The 19,864-nt window shown below is 44.9% G+C and overlaps 1 protein-coding gene across 6 annotated transcripts in view; it reads right to left on the bottom strand.

Moving 5' to 3' along the window:
* foxp2 (forkhead box P2) overlaps positions 1-19,864 on the bottom strand; it is a 460,612-nt gene that overhangs the window by 184,230 nt on the left and 256,518 nt on the right. For all 6 annotated transcript variants that reach the window (XM_038780768.1, XM_038780769.1, XM_038780767.1 and 3 more), the window contains one exon: positions 11,453-11,542. In XM_038780768.1, coding sequence (XP_038636696.1) covers positions 11,453-11,542 — 90 coding nt within the window. The remainder of the gene's footprint in view (positions 1-11,452; positions 11,543-19,864) is intronic.

Raw genomic sequence — 19,864 nt, 5'->3', positions numbered from 1 at the left:
GTAGGCTTCAATGAAGTTACTGTGAAAAGCCGCTAGTCGCCACATTCCGGCGCCTGTCCGGGGAGGCTGGTACGGGAATTGAACCGTGCTGCTGGCCTGCTTGGTCTGCTTTAAAAGCCAGCGATTTAGCCTGGTGAGCTAAACCAGCCCCTTGATTGGGTGGATGTAAAAGATTCCACGGTACTATCTTGAAGAAGAGGATGGGATATATCCCCAGTGTTCTCGCCAATATTAATCCCTCTCTCAACATCACAAAACACAAATGACCTAGTCATTATCACATTTCTGGTGGTGTGATTTGACTGAGCACAAACAGGCTGCTGCATTTCCGACAGTACAATAGTGACTACACTTCAATAAAGTGCTTCATTTCGGGCTTTGAAACATCCAGCGAATGTAAAAAATGTTCCAAAAATGCACGTATCACTTTCCTGCTTACCTCTGGTTCATGAATGCAAATGCATGGGGTGGAAATTTGAACACAAATATGTTCTGAAAACCGGCACCATTTTGAGCGCAATTGGCAATTAGTTTTCCAATCACTCCCAAAGCTGAAATTCAACCCCACAGTATTTCATACATTTAAATATCTTGAACCGTCAGGAAGTTCGAAGAAATCTTTAACCCCGAGAACAGCTGCCTACCTTTAATTGGCCACATTTCTATAAATTTTGATTACAACCATTTAGGGTGCGATCGAACAACCAGGCTGCGTCTGGGAAACAGCTCTCCAAGGCACAGTGTGACCAATAGATGCCAGGAGACCCCGCTCCTGGGGTCTACCCAGCTCGCAACGCCTCGGGGGATCTAACGCCATCTCGTGAGACGTTGCGATGTAAATCGCGCCCACATCACTTTTTGGAAAATCTGCATACCAAAGCGAGACAGCTAGTGTCACTTTAATGTACAGATTTTCGAGGTACCCAAGGAGTTCGGAAACCTTGGGCGAGCGCCGTTCAGTACTGGTCACCATCAATGGGGACTTGACGGAACGGCACTTGTGGGGGTCTCCCAGGGGACTGGATGCCTCTCGGGTGCATGCCCTTTGGACAAGGTGGTACCCTGACACTGCCACCTGGGTGGCAGCCTGGCATTGCCAAGGTGTCCAGGTGACATTTCCTGCTGCCAGGGTTCCAGGTTGGCACTGCCAAGGTGCCAAGCTTGAATTCTTTGCGTGGTGACGATCAAGACATACAAAGTGTCTCTATTACAATGAAATTAGTAGCATTTGTTTTGAAAACATGTAGGTTTAACCGTGATTGTTTCCATTCCTCTTGTTGGCAGCATTATTCATTGGATTAGTGACTATTTCTACGTCGAAGGAGCCTATGTTACCAGTGCTACCAAGCCCATTCCCGCATCAAACACAACATTGCTATTGCTACAAAAGTCTCTGAAATGAAATGAAATGAAAATCGCTTATTGTCACGAGTAGGCTTCAATGAAGTTACTGTGAAAAGCCCCTAGTCGCCACATTCCGGCGCCTGTTTGCGGAGACTGGTACGGGAATTGAACCATGCGGCTGGTCTGCCTTGGTCTGCTTTAAATGCCAGCGATTTAGCCCAGTGTGCTAAACCAGCCCCTCTGACTAGTATGTCCCACCGTTCAGTCTGAAAACTGGCGGTCTTGTTCATCTGTTTGAATTTTTATTTTCTGCTGCCTTTCGCTTCTTCATACCCCGCAGTCAGACAGAAACAATTTTCTGTCTGGATCTAGGCTAGGAATTTGTGGCCAGCGCAGGTGCTGACCTCCAAAAAAACTGCCCACAAAGATCTAACCATTTTGATGCTGTGGTTTTCCCCTTTCCCACAGGCAGTTTAAATCAGGCGCCATATAAATGCAATAAATCTCTTGGTGTGCAGCATCAATGATGGAAGCAAGCATTGTAAGGTGTCAATCACGTTGAAATATTCACACACGCCAAATGAGGAAGTTGGAAGCACTTAATATCATTCTTTTTTAATTTAAACTTTCAGGTAATTCAAAAAATGATTATGATTGGATTATGACAGCAACTAAAATAAAAATGAACAAGCCTTTGAAAAGGACAAAAATAAAAAATATATGGAATATGTTTTATCATTATGGAAAAATGAGACAAACCACATATAAAGCGAGCTCTTCAGGTGTCCAGAGTGAATTTACTATGCCATTAAAATCCTAGCTTCATCAAAAGGTGTAACTTTCCAAGAGTATTCTAACAGTGACACTAACAGTTAAGAGTGGAAGCTTCGGTCAACTGAAATTGATTTTCACTGATCGCAGTGTGGAGGGAACCTCAACAGCGTACCCTCTGGAGCATCGTGAAATCACTGATAGCAACTCAGGATTTCTAAATGGGGCTGTATTCTCCGCAGCCCCGAAATCGCGTTTGGCACAGGAACGGAGAATCCAATTTGGCACCGAAATTGGGCCTGGCGCTGATCCTGCGATTCTGCTGACCCTGAAAATCGGCGTGTGTGCGTAGTACTCCATATGGCTGGAGGGCCATTGCCAGAGGCTCGCCCAGCAATCCTCCACTCCCGACCAGCCGAGTTTCCGACGGCGTGGAACAACAATGCTATCCCGGTCAGGACTCTCGCATGGCAGTTGTGGACTCAGACGATGGCTGCCCTGGTGGGTGGCGGAGGGGATCAGGCACCAAGGGGGGTTCTTATGGGCGGCCGGGGGAGAGGTCGGGTCAGACGGGTTTTCCGGCGTCTTGCAGCTGCCTCCGCCGTCCGAGCCCGTCATGGCGCTCAGCGTGGCCGCTGGAGGCCGCCGCCGTCTGCGTGTGCGGGCCCAGACCGGAAGTTCAGGGGCCCGTATCTGCAGCTAAAGCTGAAGTGAATCACCCTGGGTCCCTGCCAGCCCCCTGCAGGCGAGTGAATCGACTGTTCCTTTTTATTGGAAACTTGGGAGTGAAACACCAGCGGTTTTACGCCGGCGTGGAGACATAGCCACATTTTGGGAGAATCCAGCCCGTGGACTCCGAGGTGGGAGTCTCCGGTCTCTGATGCCGAAATTGCATTTGGTGATCGGCCAGAGAATCCACGTTGGTGCCGAAATCAGGGGCGGCGCCTCTTTTGCACTGCTCTGCCCCCTCCATACGCACGCCGTATGGACGGCCACAGGATGTTCCCTGAGGCCCTCCCCCCGATGCTCCGCCCCAACCAGCCGAGTTCCGGACGGCGTGGGTCTCTCGTGCTATTTGTTTTCAGGAACTCGCCGTGGTGGCTGCGGTCTGAGTCCAGAGCCGCCAAGTCAGGGGAAAGCTGGGGTAGGGGGGGCTTTGGCACAGGTTGGGGGATACTGGTGGGGGTTGGTCCGGGGGTGGCAAGGCTGGCCAAAGGGGGTCACTATTTGGCAGGCAGAGTCCGCACACGACCGGCGCCATGTTGCACGGTGCGGCCACTGCAGGCCACCGCTGCGTGCATGCGCGGCCACGGCCCCGGCAAGCTGGGTGCTCTACGCTGCGTTCTGCGCCGATTGTTCGGCCACCGTCAGGACATAGTCTCCAAATCGGAGAATCCACCCCCAGATGTTTCTGTCAGTTATCAGAGAATTTACAGTGCAGAAGGAGGCCATTCGGCCCATCGAGTCTGCATCGACGCTTGGAAAGAGCACCCTACTTAAGCCCATGCCTCCAGCTTATCCCCCAAAACCAGTAACGCCCACCTAACTTTTTAGACACTATGGGGCAATTTAGCATGGCCAATCCACCTACCCTGCACATCTTTGGACTGTGAGAGGCAACTGGAGCACCCGGAGGAAACCCACGCAGACACGGGGGAGAACGTGCAGACTCCACACAGTCACCCGAGGCCGGAATTCAACCCAAGTCCCTGGAGCTGTGAGGCAGCCGTGCTAACTACTGTGCCACCATGCCTCCCCATTGGGTTAATGGTGTTGAACGCCATTACTATAGTTAAGGGGCGGAATTCTCCGCTCCCGGGAAAAATCGTGAGGGCCGTCGTGAACTCGGCCGAGTTTCACGACGGCCTCGGAGGCCGCTCCTCGCCCCCTATTCTCCCCTCCCGGCGGGGCTACGAGTGGCGCTCCATAACTCTCGGCCGCCGGGCGGCGCACCGAGAGTGACGCGACGGCGGCGCCTATGTGACGTCAGCCGCGCATGCGCAGGTTGGCCAGCTCCAACCCGCACATGCGCGGCTGACGTCACGACGGCTGACAGCTCAAACCCGCGCATGCGCGGTGGCCGTCTTCCCCACAGCCACCCCGCAAGACGTGGCGGCTTGATCTTGCGGGGCGGCGGAGGGGAAATAGTGCGTCCGTTTGAGACACCGGCCCGATGATCGGTGGGCACCGATCGCGGGCCTGTCCCCTCCCGAGCACAGTCGTTCCCCACCAGGCCCCCTACAAGCCCCAAAACCGGCAACTCACGGCGATTTCACGACGGCAGCGACCAGGTGTGGTTGCCGCTGTCGTGAAACGGTCGCGAACGGCAGGCCACTTGGCCCATCCGGGTCGGAGAATCGCCAGTCGCCGTGAAAAACGGCGAGCGCTGATTATTCCGTGCGGGGGTTGGGAGAATCGTGGGGGGCACCAGGGTGTCGTGAAATTAGTCGGGGGGCCCTCCCGCGATTCTCCCACCCGGCATGGGGAGCGGAGATTCGCGCCCAAGATCTATGTGTTATCTACATTAAGATCGATGTGTCACCACCCACATACAGAATGACAAATAAGTATACATTCATTTTGAAACTCCTATTGTACCTTGCACTTAACACCACATATGTTGTATGAACAAGATATGGAAAAGGGACAGTGATTTACTGAGATAAATCACCTGGGGAAATTATTTCCTCTTCCAGTTTTTGGGACAGAATAATATTGTAAGAAAGCGTTACTGGTTAATCCATCACTATTTAGTTCTGCTGCTCGGTTTTTCACCTCTAAATTCTAGTAATGGATAGAAGAGAAAAGTTGGACCAAATGGTTTGAGTTTATCTTATTAAGGCATTCATCAGGTTGTTAATAAAAGCAAATTACTGCGGATGCTGGAATCTGAAACGAAAGGGAAAATGCTGGAACATCTCAGCAAGTCTGGCAGCATCTGTAGGGAGAGAAAAGAGCGAATGTTTCGAGTCCGATGACTCTTTGTCAAAGCTCTCCCTACAGATGCTGCCAGACGTCCGTCAGGTTGTTAATGATGAACTTGTGAAGCTCAATAGCCAAATTTTAAAGTGACCAATGTCGCTTAGGTCTGATTTAGAAAGGCAGCACTGCAGTAACAGGTGAACTACGCACGGTACGTACAGAATTTGTTTTTTTCCCCCACGGAGCCTGGGTGCAGCAGGCATTGGCAGGCATCTTGCCGAAGATGTGTCGCGAACGACACAGGCTGGGAAATGCAGAAACTACAACAAGTGTGAAACCTCCACCAGGGGCTAACTCAGGCGGTAAATGTACCGTTAAACAGCCAGCTATTTGTACACAGCAAAGCAGTGAATGAGTAGCCTCAAGAAGGCTGTGACTGGGGTGGACCACTTGATCTATATGGACAGGACACCCAGCAAGATGTGTTACGAGGGTCAGCAGTGCCGCTTTTAATGTTGATCTTATTTTGTCCATAAAGAGGGCATTCTCTTTCCTTCACAATTGAAGAATCCCAGCCTGTAAATTATAATCAAAGTGAATGAGTTTTATCAAAGAAAATGCTACCACACAGCAAGTTCTCTCTCATGACATGCATAATGCCATTTGGATAACCCTGTAATTTCCACTTCGACTACCTTACATATTACATTCTTGCTAACAATTCCATGTGTCATTAGTAATTTCTAACTACTACTTTCTATATCCCGTACTGCTAATTTACACCAATATTCATGCCTTACCTTTGAGCTCTTTAAATTGCGTAGCATTTTCCAGGCCCCCTACTGTGTGCTCAAAGTTGTTAACATCCAGCTGACTGCTCCTGTGAAATGTTGCCATGCTGTTGCCTCCCCCGAGTATCTAGGGACCTTTCTGTCTGCAAGAAGTGTGCTCGCAATCCTCTGGAACAAAGCTTACTTCTATGTCCAGGCACTCATCAGCAACACATTTGTCTCAAATGTCACTAAGTCCTTTTCCCCTGCATGCTTCCCCATTGAGTAAATCCGAGATTTAGGTCACCAGATTTTTGGATATTAGGGGAATCAAGGGTAAGGGGATAGAGTGGGAAAGGATAGAGTGGGAAAGTGGATTGGAGGTAGAAGATCCAAGGTCATCTTAGCGAATGGTGAGGCAGACTAGGAAGATGGACTCCGGCTTCTGTTTCTTGTGTTTTTAAATTGAAAACACTTGAGCCGGATATGAACTTTTGGATTTTTGTGTTGATTAATTGCCTTACTGGCTGCTTCAGAAGCACGCAACATCATTGTTACTAGATGGGCCGTAATCGGTTGCTGAATTATGTTGCCCTAAACAAAACTGCATCCTCAGGAATAGCACATTTCAAAATGTGTTTACGCGTCAGAGTGTTACCGGGTTGAAAAACAAATATTTCTTGCAAGTCGCTGCAATGTATATTCAGCATTCCCGCGACAACGATGAATTAGAAGCACTCTGCGGTTTAATTTATAGAAAATCACAAACTTTCCTCAACGGATCCTGAATCGGTATTTTTAAAAATGGGTTTCGAAATTGAGAGTTTACTGAGGACAGGTTGATGAAAGGAAACTTTGAGATTCCCAAAGCTGTTCGAAGGGAGGAGATGGGATGGACACCTGGAGGATATTTCCTCCCATAGACTAGAACTAGAGGACACGGTTTAAGAATAAGCAGCTTCTTTTTTAACATCAGGATATTTTTTTCTCTCTAAGGTAGATAGTCTGTTCAATTCTCAACTCCAGAAAGCAGTGGCGGCTGAGTTAGAACGACAAGGGAGTGTCGGGGTCGAGGGATATGTAGACTCACATGTGGCAAGGCATTCCAGGAGACAAAAGAACTATATATATTTCAACACTATTTCTGAAAATTCAGTTTAAATTCTACAGTAGTGACAGTGACGCAGGGCCGGTATTCAAACCCAGGTCCTCAGCGCCACAGTCCCAGTGCTAACCACTGCGCCAAATGCAGCCCTCAACATTATAAACTGAAAACAATATCTACTATGAAGCTATACACTCTCAAAGAATGGAGTAAGAGCTTAGGATAACTTCCGTGATTTAAAAAAGTTGTCAAAGTTGCTTGTTCATTTCATAAGCACATCACGTAGGCCGCTATTTTCCATTTCCCGTAGCTGCGGTCGAGAATTCCAGGTTTGCCGCCAGGCAGTAAGTGCTCCGATTCCCCACCGGCAGCTTTGACGCGCTACATTGCATTTTCACTTCCTCTTTCTCACCGCAGAAAACACATAGTGTTTCTAAACATTGTGGTTACCATCAAAGCAGGGAGATTGAGATACATTCAAGCGTGAAGGGAAAGATAGATAGACAATCTACTAATCACCTATCTCTGGAGTAATAAAACCGTCAATCACTGGCTAATGTACTGTATTGGTGTGTGAAATTGAATGGAAGATTTACATTTTGAAGGCTGTCAGGGGATTAAACCCTTTCAAGTGTACTTGGCTTTAGAGGAAGCCTCTGCCAATTGTACCAGCTGCTGCTTGAAGCACTGTTGACTAAGGCAACAGATGTTAGGGAAGGGTAAGTGAAAATGCAGAGTTTTTCACTGTACAGCCTGAACTGCTCTTCAGCTTTCAGGAAAGATGACTGCTGGGTGTCTCTGACAGGGGGAGGAGTCCGATGAGGCGGGGAGGCATCTGATTATGGTCAGTTCGGAGGAGGGGTGTTGTGTTGTGTGCGATGGGGGGAGGGATGACCTGTTATTCCCACGGTGAGGAGGAGGATGTCCCTACCTGTAAGAAGGGTGGGATTCACATTGTGGGGGCATGGGAGCCCGCCAATAGATCTCGATATCGGGCCACCCAATCAAAATGGTGGCCCGATACAGGGATTGCAACAGATTCTGGCAAACTCTCCCCAATGCATAAATCAGCATGGTAAGGGGAGTGACCCGAATACCAGGCCCCACTCCTAACGCCAGCGGAGACCAGTAGTGATTCTCCGCTGGTGGGAGCACATAGGCTCCAGAATGGAGAATTCCGGCCTGAATCACAAGACAAAGATAGATGCTCTAATGGATGGTATGATGGAACACAGCCATAAATAATCATTTAACAATTCCACAAACAATTATTCACTTGAAAATCTGAATACTGGTTTCTAACAAGATATTCAATTGTGAAAACATCCCAATGGAGCTCAATTCTGGATCAAACACATAGCTGTCCATTATAGATCGCTGCAACATCCAAAAACACACAGCACCAGCTTCCAACTGTACACTGATGATATCCAGAACCATCTCATCACCAAATCTCTTGACCCCTCCACTCTCTCTAATCAGCTCATCTAACAGCAGGTACCAACTGAGCAAAAACTTCTTCCAGCAAAATACTGAGAAGACAATTGTCTTTGGTCCCTGCCGCAAACTCCATCTTCTAGCGATCAACTCCATTCCGCTCGTTGTGTCTCAGACTGAACCAGGCTGTTCACAAACTTGGTTTTGTATTTAATTCCAAGGGCAGACTTCGATTTCCCCATCACAATGGGTAACGAGCTGTTCAAGAATCCATTGACTTTGGCGAAACCACAAAGTCCTGCTGGCAAAACATTCTGCCCCAAGATAAGCTTCCAAATCCATATCCACGCCACCATTAGGACTGCCTATCCTCTCCACCATCCGCCCTTGTCTCAGCTCACCTTGTCTCTGTTATCTCCAGTCTTAATTAAACCAAGGCACTACTGGTCAGTTTCCGATCACCCACTCTCCTGAACTTGATTCAAAATACGGCTGCTCATCTTGCACCAAGTCCTGATTACCCTCCGTCCTGTGCTCATTCACCTACATTGGCTCAAGCAGTGCCTTGATTTTAAAATGCTGATCCTTGTTTTCAAAGCTCTCCTTTGCCGACCCCCCTTTCCTATCTCCAGCAGTCCTAAACCCGTCTGAGAGCGACATGCTGGAACAGTGGTCCGCACCGCTGCCTCACAGCGCGAGTTGGCCCCGTTCAATTCCGGCTTTGGGTGTCTGTGTGGCGTTTGCACTTTCTCCCCGTGTCTGCGTGGGTTTCCTCCGGGTGCACCCTTTTCCTCCCACAGTCCAAAGACGTGCAGGTTAGGTGAAACGACCATGATAAATTTCGCCTTAGTGTCCAAAAGGCTTAGGTGGGGTGGTGGGGGAGTGGGCCCAGGTCGGGTGCTCTTTCAGAGGGACACGATGGGCCAAAGGGCCTCTGTGGTAAACACCACTGATCATACACTACGTGTATTACGGTACTGCCATTGTACTCCAGTCGTTACAGTAAATCCCGACCTGCTGGCTCCACCCAGCAGGCTCTGTATAAAAGTGTACGCTCTCCTGCGCTGTCCCCATTCTTGGTTCCAGCTGCAGGAGGCTTAACATCTAGCGCAATAAAGCCTCAATAGTTCATCATTCGTCTTGTAGTCATTGATGGTACATCAGCTTCCTTCTGCTCTTTAGGGAATTCTATGGTCAAAGAGATATCGGTGCACCCTCAATTTCAATCACTGTACCACTAGCAGTGTGTCTTCATCAACTGAGGCCCTGCTGTGGAATTCCCTCTTGAGATCTCTCTGCCTCTTTTTTACTTTACGACATTCCTTAAAGCTTATCTCTTTGGCCAAACCTTTGGTCAAAAATTGTCACATTCCTAATGGTGGTGCAATTGAGCTTGGCTAACTCAATGCAGATTGGGGACTTTCTGATCTGCATGTATCAGGTCATCATTGGATCAAGTGGCTGAGCTATTGTAGAACCCCAACTGATATTTGCTTTATCCACAATTAGAAATTCTTTGCACCAAATCATATAGGTTGACCAGTTACCTAAACATCCCAGCCCAACAGTCATTCGGTAAGATCAATCAATCAATTATTTTTGCACATAATACTATCAGTTGTTTTTCAGATTTTGAAAACTGCAATTATTTTGTTTCTATGCAGCTATGGTTTTGTCTAATGCATAACGAACAATGCTCATTCAGGTTCAAGTACAATGATCAAGCAAATGACATACTTTATCCAGCAATGTTGGTAGCAGGAAAGATCCCACACATTTCTCTAAACAATTCTGTCAACAGTTTGACGCACACACTAAACACACATTCTATATGCCACTAGACCATAATTAGTTATGCAGGGGTGTGACTCCAAATGAAGGTGTTGGCATTGTAGCACTCTGTGAAAATATTAACTCTGAGTTAACTCCAATTTTCTCTCCTCTAATTAAATGCACATGGTACTAATGAGCTAACCTACTGTTCCTTGATAGCACTAATTAGCTGAGAGGAGAACACACACTCACACTGCAATTTAAACCTAAAAATAAGGTTGAAAATATGCTAATTGCCGATATAATTTAAAACAGAACAAGTTGAGGAAATTGTCATAATAAGGCGAATGGGCCACATTTTGGTAAGACAGCCAGCATTTCTTCTGTTCCTGCCTTGATGCAAAACAACACAAAGGGATGTTTTGATTGGTGTTTTGCAGGGTCAACAAAGTTCCTGTCTTTCCAAGTAAACAAGAAAAATGATTCAACTTCTACAAGCACCAAGAATTGCAGCATGTAGCGCTACTACCCTCAATGTACTGCTCGATGTAACAACACAATCAGAATACTTATGCTTTTCTCTTTGACATAGTAACAGCAGAAAATGTTCCCTTAAAAGTGTGCCACTCGTTGCAATCACTATTTTTTAATAGGACTTTCAAAGACAGCTTCATATAGTGCGGGTCCTGTACGTGTAATTCACCCAGAGTTCTTTCACTTGATCCTGGAGTTAATTTTATTTCGCAGTTTGAAGGGACTGCCACAGATCTGCAGCGATGAGTGAGCAAAGATTGCCCACCCCTCTTTTGGAGGTCAAAGCTGCAACGGCAGGTGCAATCTTCAGCGGGCATCAGTCCAGACTGTAAACAGGTCTGCTCTCTCAGCCTGGCATTGAATGTTTAGTAAATGGTAGGAGTTGATTTCATTCCTCATCTATGCCTATATATACTCTGTAAGTACCCTGCTCACTGAAGGTATTTACAGCTAGTCATTCATGTTGTTATTGCTTGAAAGCAGAAATATTCTTTTATAGTTCACTTAATTTATAGTATACACAAGTTAAATCATTCAGCAGACTGCCTCTCTCCACCCCACATAACTGAACAATGCTGGTAACTGAATCACATGGATACTTGAAAAGAAAAAGCCATGCTGTAAAACTGTAACCCATTTGAAGAAATCATATGCAGGGCCAATTATGTGAATCTTACTCCACCATTTTTTTTTTTTTGCGTGTGCACTGGAATATAATATTCACTTTAAAAAGTGCTCAAGTTTCTGAAGATTTTCAATGATTGCGGTGACAAAAGATCAGTAACAACCTGCTGACCTGCAATGTTCGCTGTTTGTCGTTCCCCTTTGGAGACTTCAGACCACTGGTTTGTTGCTGAAGAAGAAGCTGCCTTGCTGCTTGTAGTGCCTGCAAGCCAAAAAAAATAACATGTTATTATTCATAAAGTTTGTTTCCTTAAGCTGCGACCTCTGTTTTATTATTAATGTCACGGCAATCGTGGATGCATGCAAAATGCAACTCTTTGTAACAGTCCACCTTTTCTCTCCACCAGCCAGCACTTTCCTCTTCAATGTTTATTTTCACCTCATGCAGCCACCAGCTTCTGCCAGATCAGTTACTTTCTCTTTGTTTTTTTTTTCATAACACGTTCAAATATTTCATGACATAAGTTTCTTTTCAAACCTGCAGCTGACCATGAAACTGCACATATGCAGCCAAGAGTTTCTGCACAACACTACAGGAAGAGCAGAACCTCATAGTACATTACAAACTGATGTAAACTGCATCAATAGACTTATTTCCGCTAGGGATTCATCCACTGTGTGTGTGTGTGTGTGTGTGTGTGTTCAACAGAAATGACCCCCCTCCCCCTCTTATTACCATAGATTTGCATATTCATAATATCATTTTGGTGCAGAAGCGCAAGACTTCAAATGTTACTGGAAGCTGTAATTAAAATTGACAAATCAACATCAGATATCTTGCAACTGGATTAACTCGGATTCTGCAATGTAGATTGCAGGCGGGGAAAATGCTTACAATATGAAAAACTAAGGTCTTCATTTTAATGATGAAAAAAGAAGGGATGTTGTAATAAATGAGAACAGTTGATTATTTCACTGGTGCTTGTCATTAATGATTAAATATATGTTTTAGGTGAAACTGTAATTTTGTACCCTTTTGCGCCACCTGTGAGTTTAAATACAAGTATTCTTCGGGCTGTGTGAGATGTCACACTAAAGTGCAGTGATTTTATTTTCCCGTCAGTTCCAGAAGATCGAAAAGTACAGCTGGAAAGTGTATCTTTGTGCAAAGCTATTGTCAGGACTAAATAAATGGTAATAAAAATATTTGGACTCAAACACAAAGGAATACCATCACACAGAATAAAAATCAAAGCGTTGGGATGCCAACCGGATTATGTTGCAAAAAAAAAAGAAGTGAAAGCTCGAAATTAAGTTGATTTCTTCACTAGAATCAACCTATCGACAATATAAGCAATGGACAGGTACTGCCCGTCAAAAAACTCCTGCAACAGACTCCAGAAAAATGTCTTGGCCGGCAGAGATCCATGGAGTCATCAAAAATAAAATCGTTAGCACATGAAATGTGATAAAAAATTTAGGTGCACAGAGTAAAGATTCACTTGATCAATCTGGTTTCAAAAAAACATCCGATTCACCTCTGATGGGGTAAAGTACATTTTTGATTAGAATCAAGGGGTTGGTTTTCTAGTATTTTCCAGTATCCATGACAACAGTTGCTTTGACAGGATGTGCATATGGCATTACACTGCCAGCTGGTGTGAACAATGTTTGAACTACTGCATTGAGATGCTGAGCAAACAGAAAAAAGTTGCCACGTCTTAACCCTCAGGGAAGGCAGTCATCCCCTGATCAATTATGAAAAGACAGAGAGGGCTGCTACAGTCTGGCTCCAAGCAAGTTTTTTTTTGAACAGGCAGGCAGACGCACAAAAACCAAAGTAAACAAACTGAGTACTGCAGCACCATCCCCTAACAACATTGATTTGTCTAGCCATAGAGAGCTCTGGTAACAATTTGCTAAGCATATTCCTAACATTTGGAGACTTTTGCAAAACAATCACTTTATTGTTACACTAGGCTTTCCCCTTCCTTTTCCCCCAAACGGCACATTCTCAGGAAAGTTCAACTTGGCACAGAACATATTTAATCGCATCCGAAGCATCTTTCAATTTCCTTCTCGGTGGCATTTTTTTAAAGTCGTAAAAGGGTGAGGGATTGGAAGGTGGCACACTTTGAGACGTTCAATATATCATACATCGTGTGGGGTTGCATACGTACATTACATAACAGGACCATGTGATATATGACAGTTAAATTATAAGGAATAAGCTAAATTGTTGTGATTGTTTCACGTCGCTCATTTGTTTCAGAAAACACAAAGCACCAATTTTTTTTTAGTTCTGTGAACCAACACTTAACACAGCCTTTGAAAAATTTAAGACTGAAGGTGCCATATTGGATAAAGGCCCAATTGAAAGCCTTGTGGGGAGAAGAATTGGCAAAACTCTGCAATTTAACAGCAAAAGATGGTAATGAACAGAAATTAAATCTCTGACAAGGGGTCGCACCCGAGACATCAACATGCTGTTTGTCCTTCCACATACTAACAAACCTTCAAACATATTTTTTGTTTGAATCTTTCAACATTTCTGCTTTTGTTTTCTTAATTAGATTTGCAGTACGGAATTGGAAGTATTTCAGTATTATGCTTCAGCAAATTGTTTTATTTCAATTTCCAACAATCTTCATAAAACTGAACGAAAATGCAACCAACTGAAGCTGAACTATAATGGTGAGAAGTCCCAGAAAGGAGACATTATTCACAAATTTATTTAGCGGCTCAATAACCCATTGCTTACTGAAAGCAGTGAAATCTAACATTTAGGCCTCAGACACCTGCTAATGTGTTTGCTCATGAAGTCAACTTGAGATGTGGACAAAGGGGTAACCCAATTTTGAAATAAAAGCTGCTATTTTGAATAAATTACCAGCTTTGGAGGATGGTCAGAAGGAGCAAGGAGGGACACAGCACTGTAATTTGATATGGGAGAGCCAATCGCAACAAATGTTCTTTTTATTTTTCAACGTTATCCATTTAATATTCTTGAACGCAACATCCTGAACGCAACTTTGTGGAGATGGGCCATATGTTTACAGATTTTGCTGTATACATTTACTCCATAAATTATTTCAAATGATCTCAGCAGATTGAGTTTCAGCAACTACCGTGCGGTTTTTATGTGCACATTTGTTTTGAACTTAGTAAATCTGGGGCACGATTAAACAAAACATTTCGAAGGGCGCAGCACAACAAAATGGGAACAAAGTCCCACAGTGAGCGCATTTATTCGCGTGTTTTCCGACCTCGCAGCACTGAGAAACACATCACTATAAAACGCCACTTACATTAAATAAGGTGGAACGTACAGCCAGGGCTGAACAGAGTCCCGTTTTGTACACTGAGAAGATCCACTCACTGGAACTCCTCAATATAGCGGGAGTTTGGGACCGTATTTTTAAATGGCCTCCTGATCTCTGAGGCCCCTGGCGTGACCCCCAACGCTCCGAGAAAGTGTCGGTGAGATCCACACGGCTATTTAATCACACTTGAGTCATTTTTGGGGGACTTGCGGTGTTTCGTCCCCGTCTAGCCCACACTTTTCTTTCATCACTGGGGAGCTGAACTCGCAAGCGAATCTGACTCCTCAGACATCGGGCCACCATTTTGAAAGGATGCCCTGATCTCTCAGTGTGTTTGAGGATCACCACATGCCCCACCCACGGGCAATGTCACCCCCCCCCCCCCCACACACACATGTGCATTATCCCACAGCCCCCCCCCTCCCCCCACAAATGAAGACACTGTATTATGGGGTCACCAAGGCGCCCCCTTTTCAGGCCTCCCCACATTCCCTTTTGGGCCCCCCCCCCTTTCAGGAGCCCCACCCTTCACCTCCTCAACCTTTCAGAGGCCCCTCCATACCCTCTCCACCCCCTCCCCCCAAGCCTTCATACACCCTCACAGGCCCCCCTCAGGCCCAGGCCCTTGACAGTGCTGCCCTGGAACCTGGACACTGTGTCCCAGGCACCTTAGCTGTGTCAGGACGGCAGTGCTGAGGGAAAGCCAGGGTGTCATCCTGCCCTGTCCCCAACAACACAGGGGTCTCCAATGACCTGGGGAACAACGCAGGGGTCTCCAATGACCTGGGGAACAACGCAGGGGTCTCCAATGACCTGGGGAACCCCCCCCCCCCAAATGCCTTTCTGCCCGGTCCACGTTTGGGTGGGCAAGTACTAAACGTCGCCCGGGTGTGGTCTCCCCGGTGAGGCCGATAGATCCCGGGAGCTCACTTAAATATGCGAGCCTGGATCCCGCTCACAATGGGTGGGATCCAGATTGCGACATCTCGCAAGATCTCGTTAGATCACGCGGGTCGTCAGGGCCATCGGGAATCCCGGAAGCATTCTCTCGCAGCATTTACCGGACACGAACCGTCCCAATTCCCAATAAACCATGGTCTTTGTGTTCAGTATTAAGCATGTCGGTTAGCTGACTTTGTTTTGTTTACATTATACACAAATACATCGTGGTGCTAACTGCCGATATAACATGTAAGCAGACATTACCCCAGTCCTCATGATTCCTGCAGTTTAATTTTAAGTCAACCTGAATCTTCACGCCATCGCAAAACAGGCAATAGGGAAAATATTGGAAAATATTCATTACGAAAATGGTCAAAGTAAAAACACAAATACTTGAATACTACGCAGAATAATACCTAATGAATGCATTATGAAGCAACATTCATTGCAATCACGCTGTAGTTGGCAGTTACCATTGTTGCTATTCAAAGTGCTTTCAAGTAAAATAAAATCAGTGGAAATCTGGCAATTTCTAATAACTTAATTCAACCATGAATCAGAGGACTATTTTGCACACCCAATCTATCACTCATTTTAATTTTATTTTATAATATGCAGTGTTAAATATTTAAGCACAGTCTTTTTTTTTGCAGATGTTACATGATGTATGTGCATATTCCAAAGCTGCAACTGAAAGTTCAACCCAAAATCATTTCTGACGAGACATAACAAGATGTAAACTATGTGTAAACATAATCCTACTCTGGCATCCTATTGGCACAGTATTTTGAGTTATAATGATGTAAGTTTACGAAATAAAAACTTAGTTGAGGTCTGTGCAACTTTTGTTTTTCCGATTGTGAAATATCGCTCGCTCAGAAACCGCTTAGATGTTTTGAGTAAAGTTATTACTTACCACCTCCGCGGCATCGCACGTGAAATATTAAAAGAGTAACGAGTAAAATGCGGATCTTTTTAATTACGATAAAAGTAAATATAATTTTCTGGAGGTAAGATGCCGCTTATGACTGTAACTGAAAAATATGGCTGTTTAACCTATCAGCATGTCACATTTCAGACGGTAAAATGAAAAATGACATCTGCACCCATTAATATCTTCAATGTATAAACAGCACAGTACGACACATTCTCGAGAGCTCAGCTGAAGGCTACGAAATCTCTCCCTCTCTCAAACATAAATAATGAGGCACTCAGAAGCGTATTTGATGTTGATATTCATCTCTGAGAAAAACACTGCAGCCCAGGCTTCTTATGAAAACAGATGCAGCCCGAATGGATCTCCTATAATTGGTTTCAGATAGCAAGGTCAGAAGAAATGCAATACAAGAAACTGTTATGAGGAACAGGGAGAAACACGAATGTTTACACAGGCACTCCCCAGTGCACATTGACAGGATAAGTACTCTTTCCAAATAGCCAGACTGAAAGAAAATTCACCACAAGACTAGCTGACGCTTACCTCCTTTCATTTTGTTTGAATTCACTAATAATCTGACCGATAAAGCTATGCGGCGCAGCAAACAAATAAAAATTACCCATTACCTGTTGTTATCCCAGAATAGTAAGGAGTTCAATCACTTCGGCAGGCGCTCATTTTTTTTTAACAAAACGGATTGAATTCCCGTGCATGTGCCTTCATTCCCTGTGCAATGTTCAATGAATGACTTGGATGAGCCAAATGAATATTCCAGGAAAAAGAAGTCAGGACGTTTGGAATTATGCAAAACGGTGAAAAGGCAAGAAAATTCGAGCTTGACTTCTGTGAAGCTTTTTAACCATTGCAATATTCTTCATCGATTTTTCAACACGGAAGATAATATTTTTGTTTGAATCGCTGCTGTGGTGACAGCTTCACAAAAAGTATAAACTGAAGTTGCAGCACAAAGTAGACATGGTATCCAACACACGCGATAAATGGACCATCTCAAGATGGTTGGGATAATTACATTTAAACCTTGGAGTGGTCAGTACTGGGTGGAACAGGGTCAAGTGGCCTTTGGCCTCCTCTGACTTTGATTTCCTATGTCACAACGTTATGTAAAAAGGATGTTATTATGATCAAAAAGATTAATGCAGGATTAAACGGTGCAACAAGCATCCTTTAGTTTGGTTTTAAGATTAACAGAGGCACTAAGTAATCTCAGCAATGGCCAGATCAACTGCCCGTGAAAGAGGAAAAACCCGCTTCTTTTTTTGGAATATTTTTACATTCTAGAAATGACATAGAATCTGATCCAGCGCTGGAGTCAGATCTGTACCTGCCCAGTGCTATAAAATTACAGCAGCATACACTCTGTGTTCCTGTCTGTCTGTAGCACTGTCTTTGCTACACTGGTGTTCGACTGGAACATGTCAGTTGGAACAGCTCGAGCTCTTTTGAAAGGCAAGTCTTGTCAACATCAGGGATATCTCGATAGCAGAGAGAGTGAAAACACAGCTTTCTCTCAAGCCACATATTTGGATCTAAATGCCTGAAGCCCTCAAAAAAATTGTGAAAACAGCCATTTGTGGAAAGACACTTTTAGTCAGGAATTTGTTCATCAGTTTCAGGCATTTTCCCTTTTGTTCCTCATCACTGAATGTACATTTGTCGTTGGCATCAACTGGTAAGTCAAATGTCCTGGGCTTTATTAATCGGGGGACAGAGTGCGATGAGAGGAAGAAGGTTATATTGAAAACTGCATAAGTCACTATAGTTCAGTCTCACCTGGAGTATTGTGAACATTTTTGGGCACCGCACTTTGGGAAGGGTGTGAAGGCGTAGGAGGTGGAGCGAGAGAGCAGAAAAGATTCACGGAAATGGTTCCTGGGATGAGAACCTTCAGTTATGAAAATAGATTGGAGAAGTTAGGACTGTTTCCCTTCGAGAGTGGAAGGTTAGAGGAGATTTGATAGGAGTATTCAAAATCACGAGGGGTCTGGCCTTGGCATACAGGGAGAAACTGTTCCCATTTGGAAAAGGATCGGGAAGGAGAGGGCACAGATTTTAAGTATTAGTAAAATAAACAAGAGTGCAAGGAGGAAAAACGTTTTCACATAGCAGGTGGTTAGGGTTGGGAAATACTTTGCCTGGGGGTGTGTTGGAGGCAGGTTCAAGCATTCAAAAGCGAATTAGGCTGCAATTTGAAAAGGAAGAATGCAAGGTTACGGTGCAAAGGCAGGAGAATGGAACTCAGTGAGTTGTTAATTCGGAGGGCTGGTGCAGACATGATGGGCCAAATGGCCCCTTCTGACCTATAACACTTCTATAATTCTGTGAAATGTGAGTTTCAATGCTGGACAGAATTATTGGGCTTATCTCCGCTCCGCACCTGGTGGCTTCAGTAACTAGGAAAGTGAATTTCGCCCCCAAAAAATCATAGCAGCATAGAATCCCGACAGTGCAGAAGGAGGACATTCGGCCCATCGGGCCTGCACCGACCCTCTGAAAGAGCAGCCCACCCAGGCCCAATCCACGTAACCCCACCTAGGGGCGGTTTAGCATGACCAATCCACCTAACCTGCCCATCTTTGGACTGCGGGAGGAAACCCACGCAGACACGGGGAGAAAGTACAAACTTCACACAGTCACCCGAGGTCAGAATTGAACCCGGGTTCTTGGCACCGTGAGGCAGCAGTGCTAACCACTGTATCACTGCACCGCCCAATATTCCCCACATCATAAAAAGACGATCTTGATTTCACAAATCAAGTAAGGAAAGAAATCCAAAATGTTGAGAAAAGTACAAATTAGCATGCACACTTAATTGGAAATGTTGAAACCTAGATTGTTCTTGTATTCTTCACTCTTATTAATGTTAACCTTTCTGAACTAGAGTGAGACATTGGTTTCGTCACATCAATTTAAATCCTAATGCTGATAACAGAATGTTGCCAAGATTTATTGCTCTTGTCAAATAACGTCTGCCATAAAAAGTGTTGGGGTAAAAAGTGGGCAACTTATTCTGCTAAAGCAACCTTGTCTCCCAGGTTTCATTACGTCTGGACATATGACTGACAAATGGAAAAAGAAACACACAAACATTTTACAGTACAGTTATTTCCAAAGGAACCATGCATTTAATTTTCCCTGGTGTGTCCCAGTTAATACATGTGAATTTAATTCATTTCTATCTGACTGTCCCACACTCATTTACTATAAATGGGTTAAATCTGTGCACAGAATAAACACATCAGACAGTGCCAACAGAAGAAATTAAGTCATCGCCTAATTATTTTAAATGATTTTCAAGTGCTGTAAAAACACTAGAATGCTTTTTTAAAACTGCTGGACAACAGGTGTTTATGAGCAAGCATGC

This window comes from Scyliorhinus canicula, chromosome 20 (assembly GCF_902713615.1).
Source record: "Scyliorhinus canicula chromosome 20, sScyCan1.1, whole genome shotgun sequence".
NCBI classification, from domain to species: domain Eukaryota; kingdom Metazoa; phylum Chordata; class Chondrichthyes; order Carcharhiniformes; family Scyliorhinidae; genus Scyliorhinus; species Scyliorhinus canicula.
Note: the sequence above shows the minus strand (reverse complement) of the source record. Positions and strands in the feature narration are given on the sequence as shown.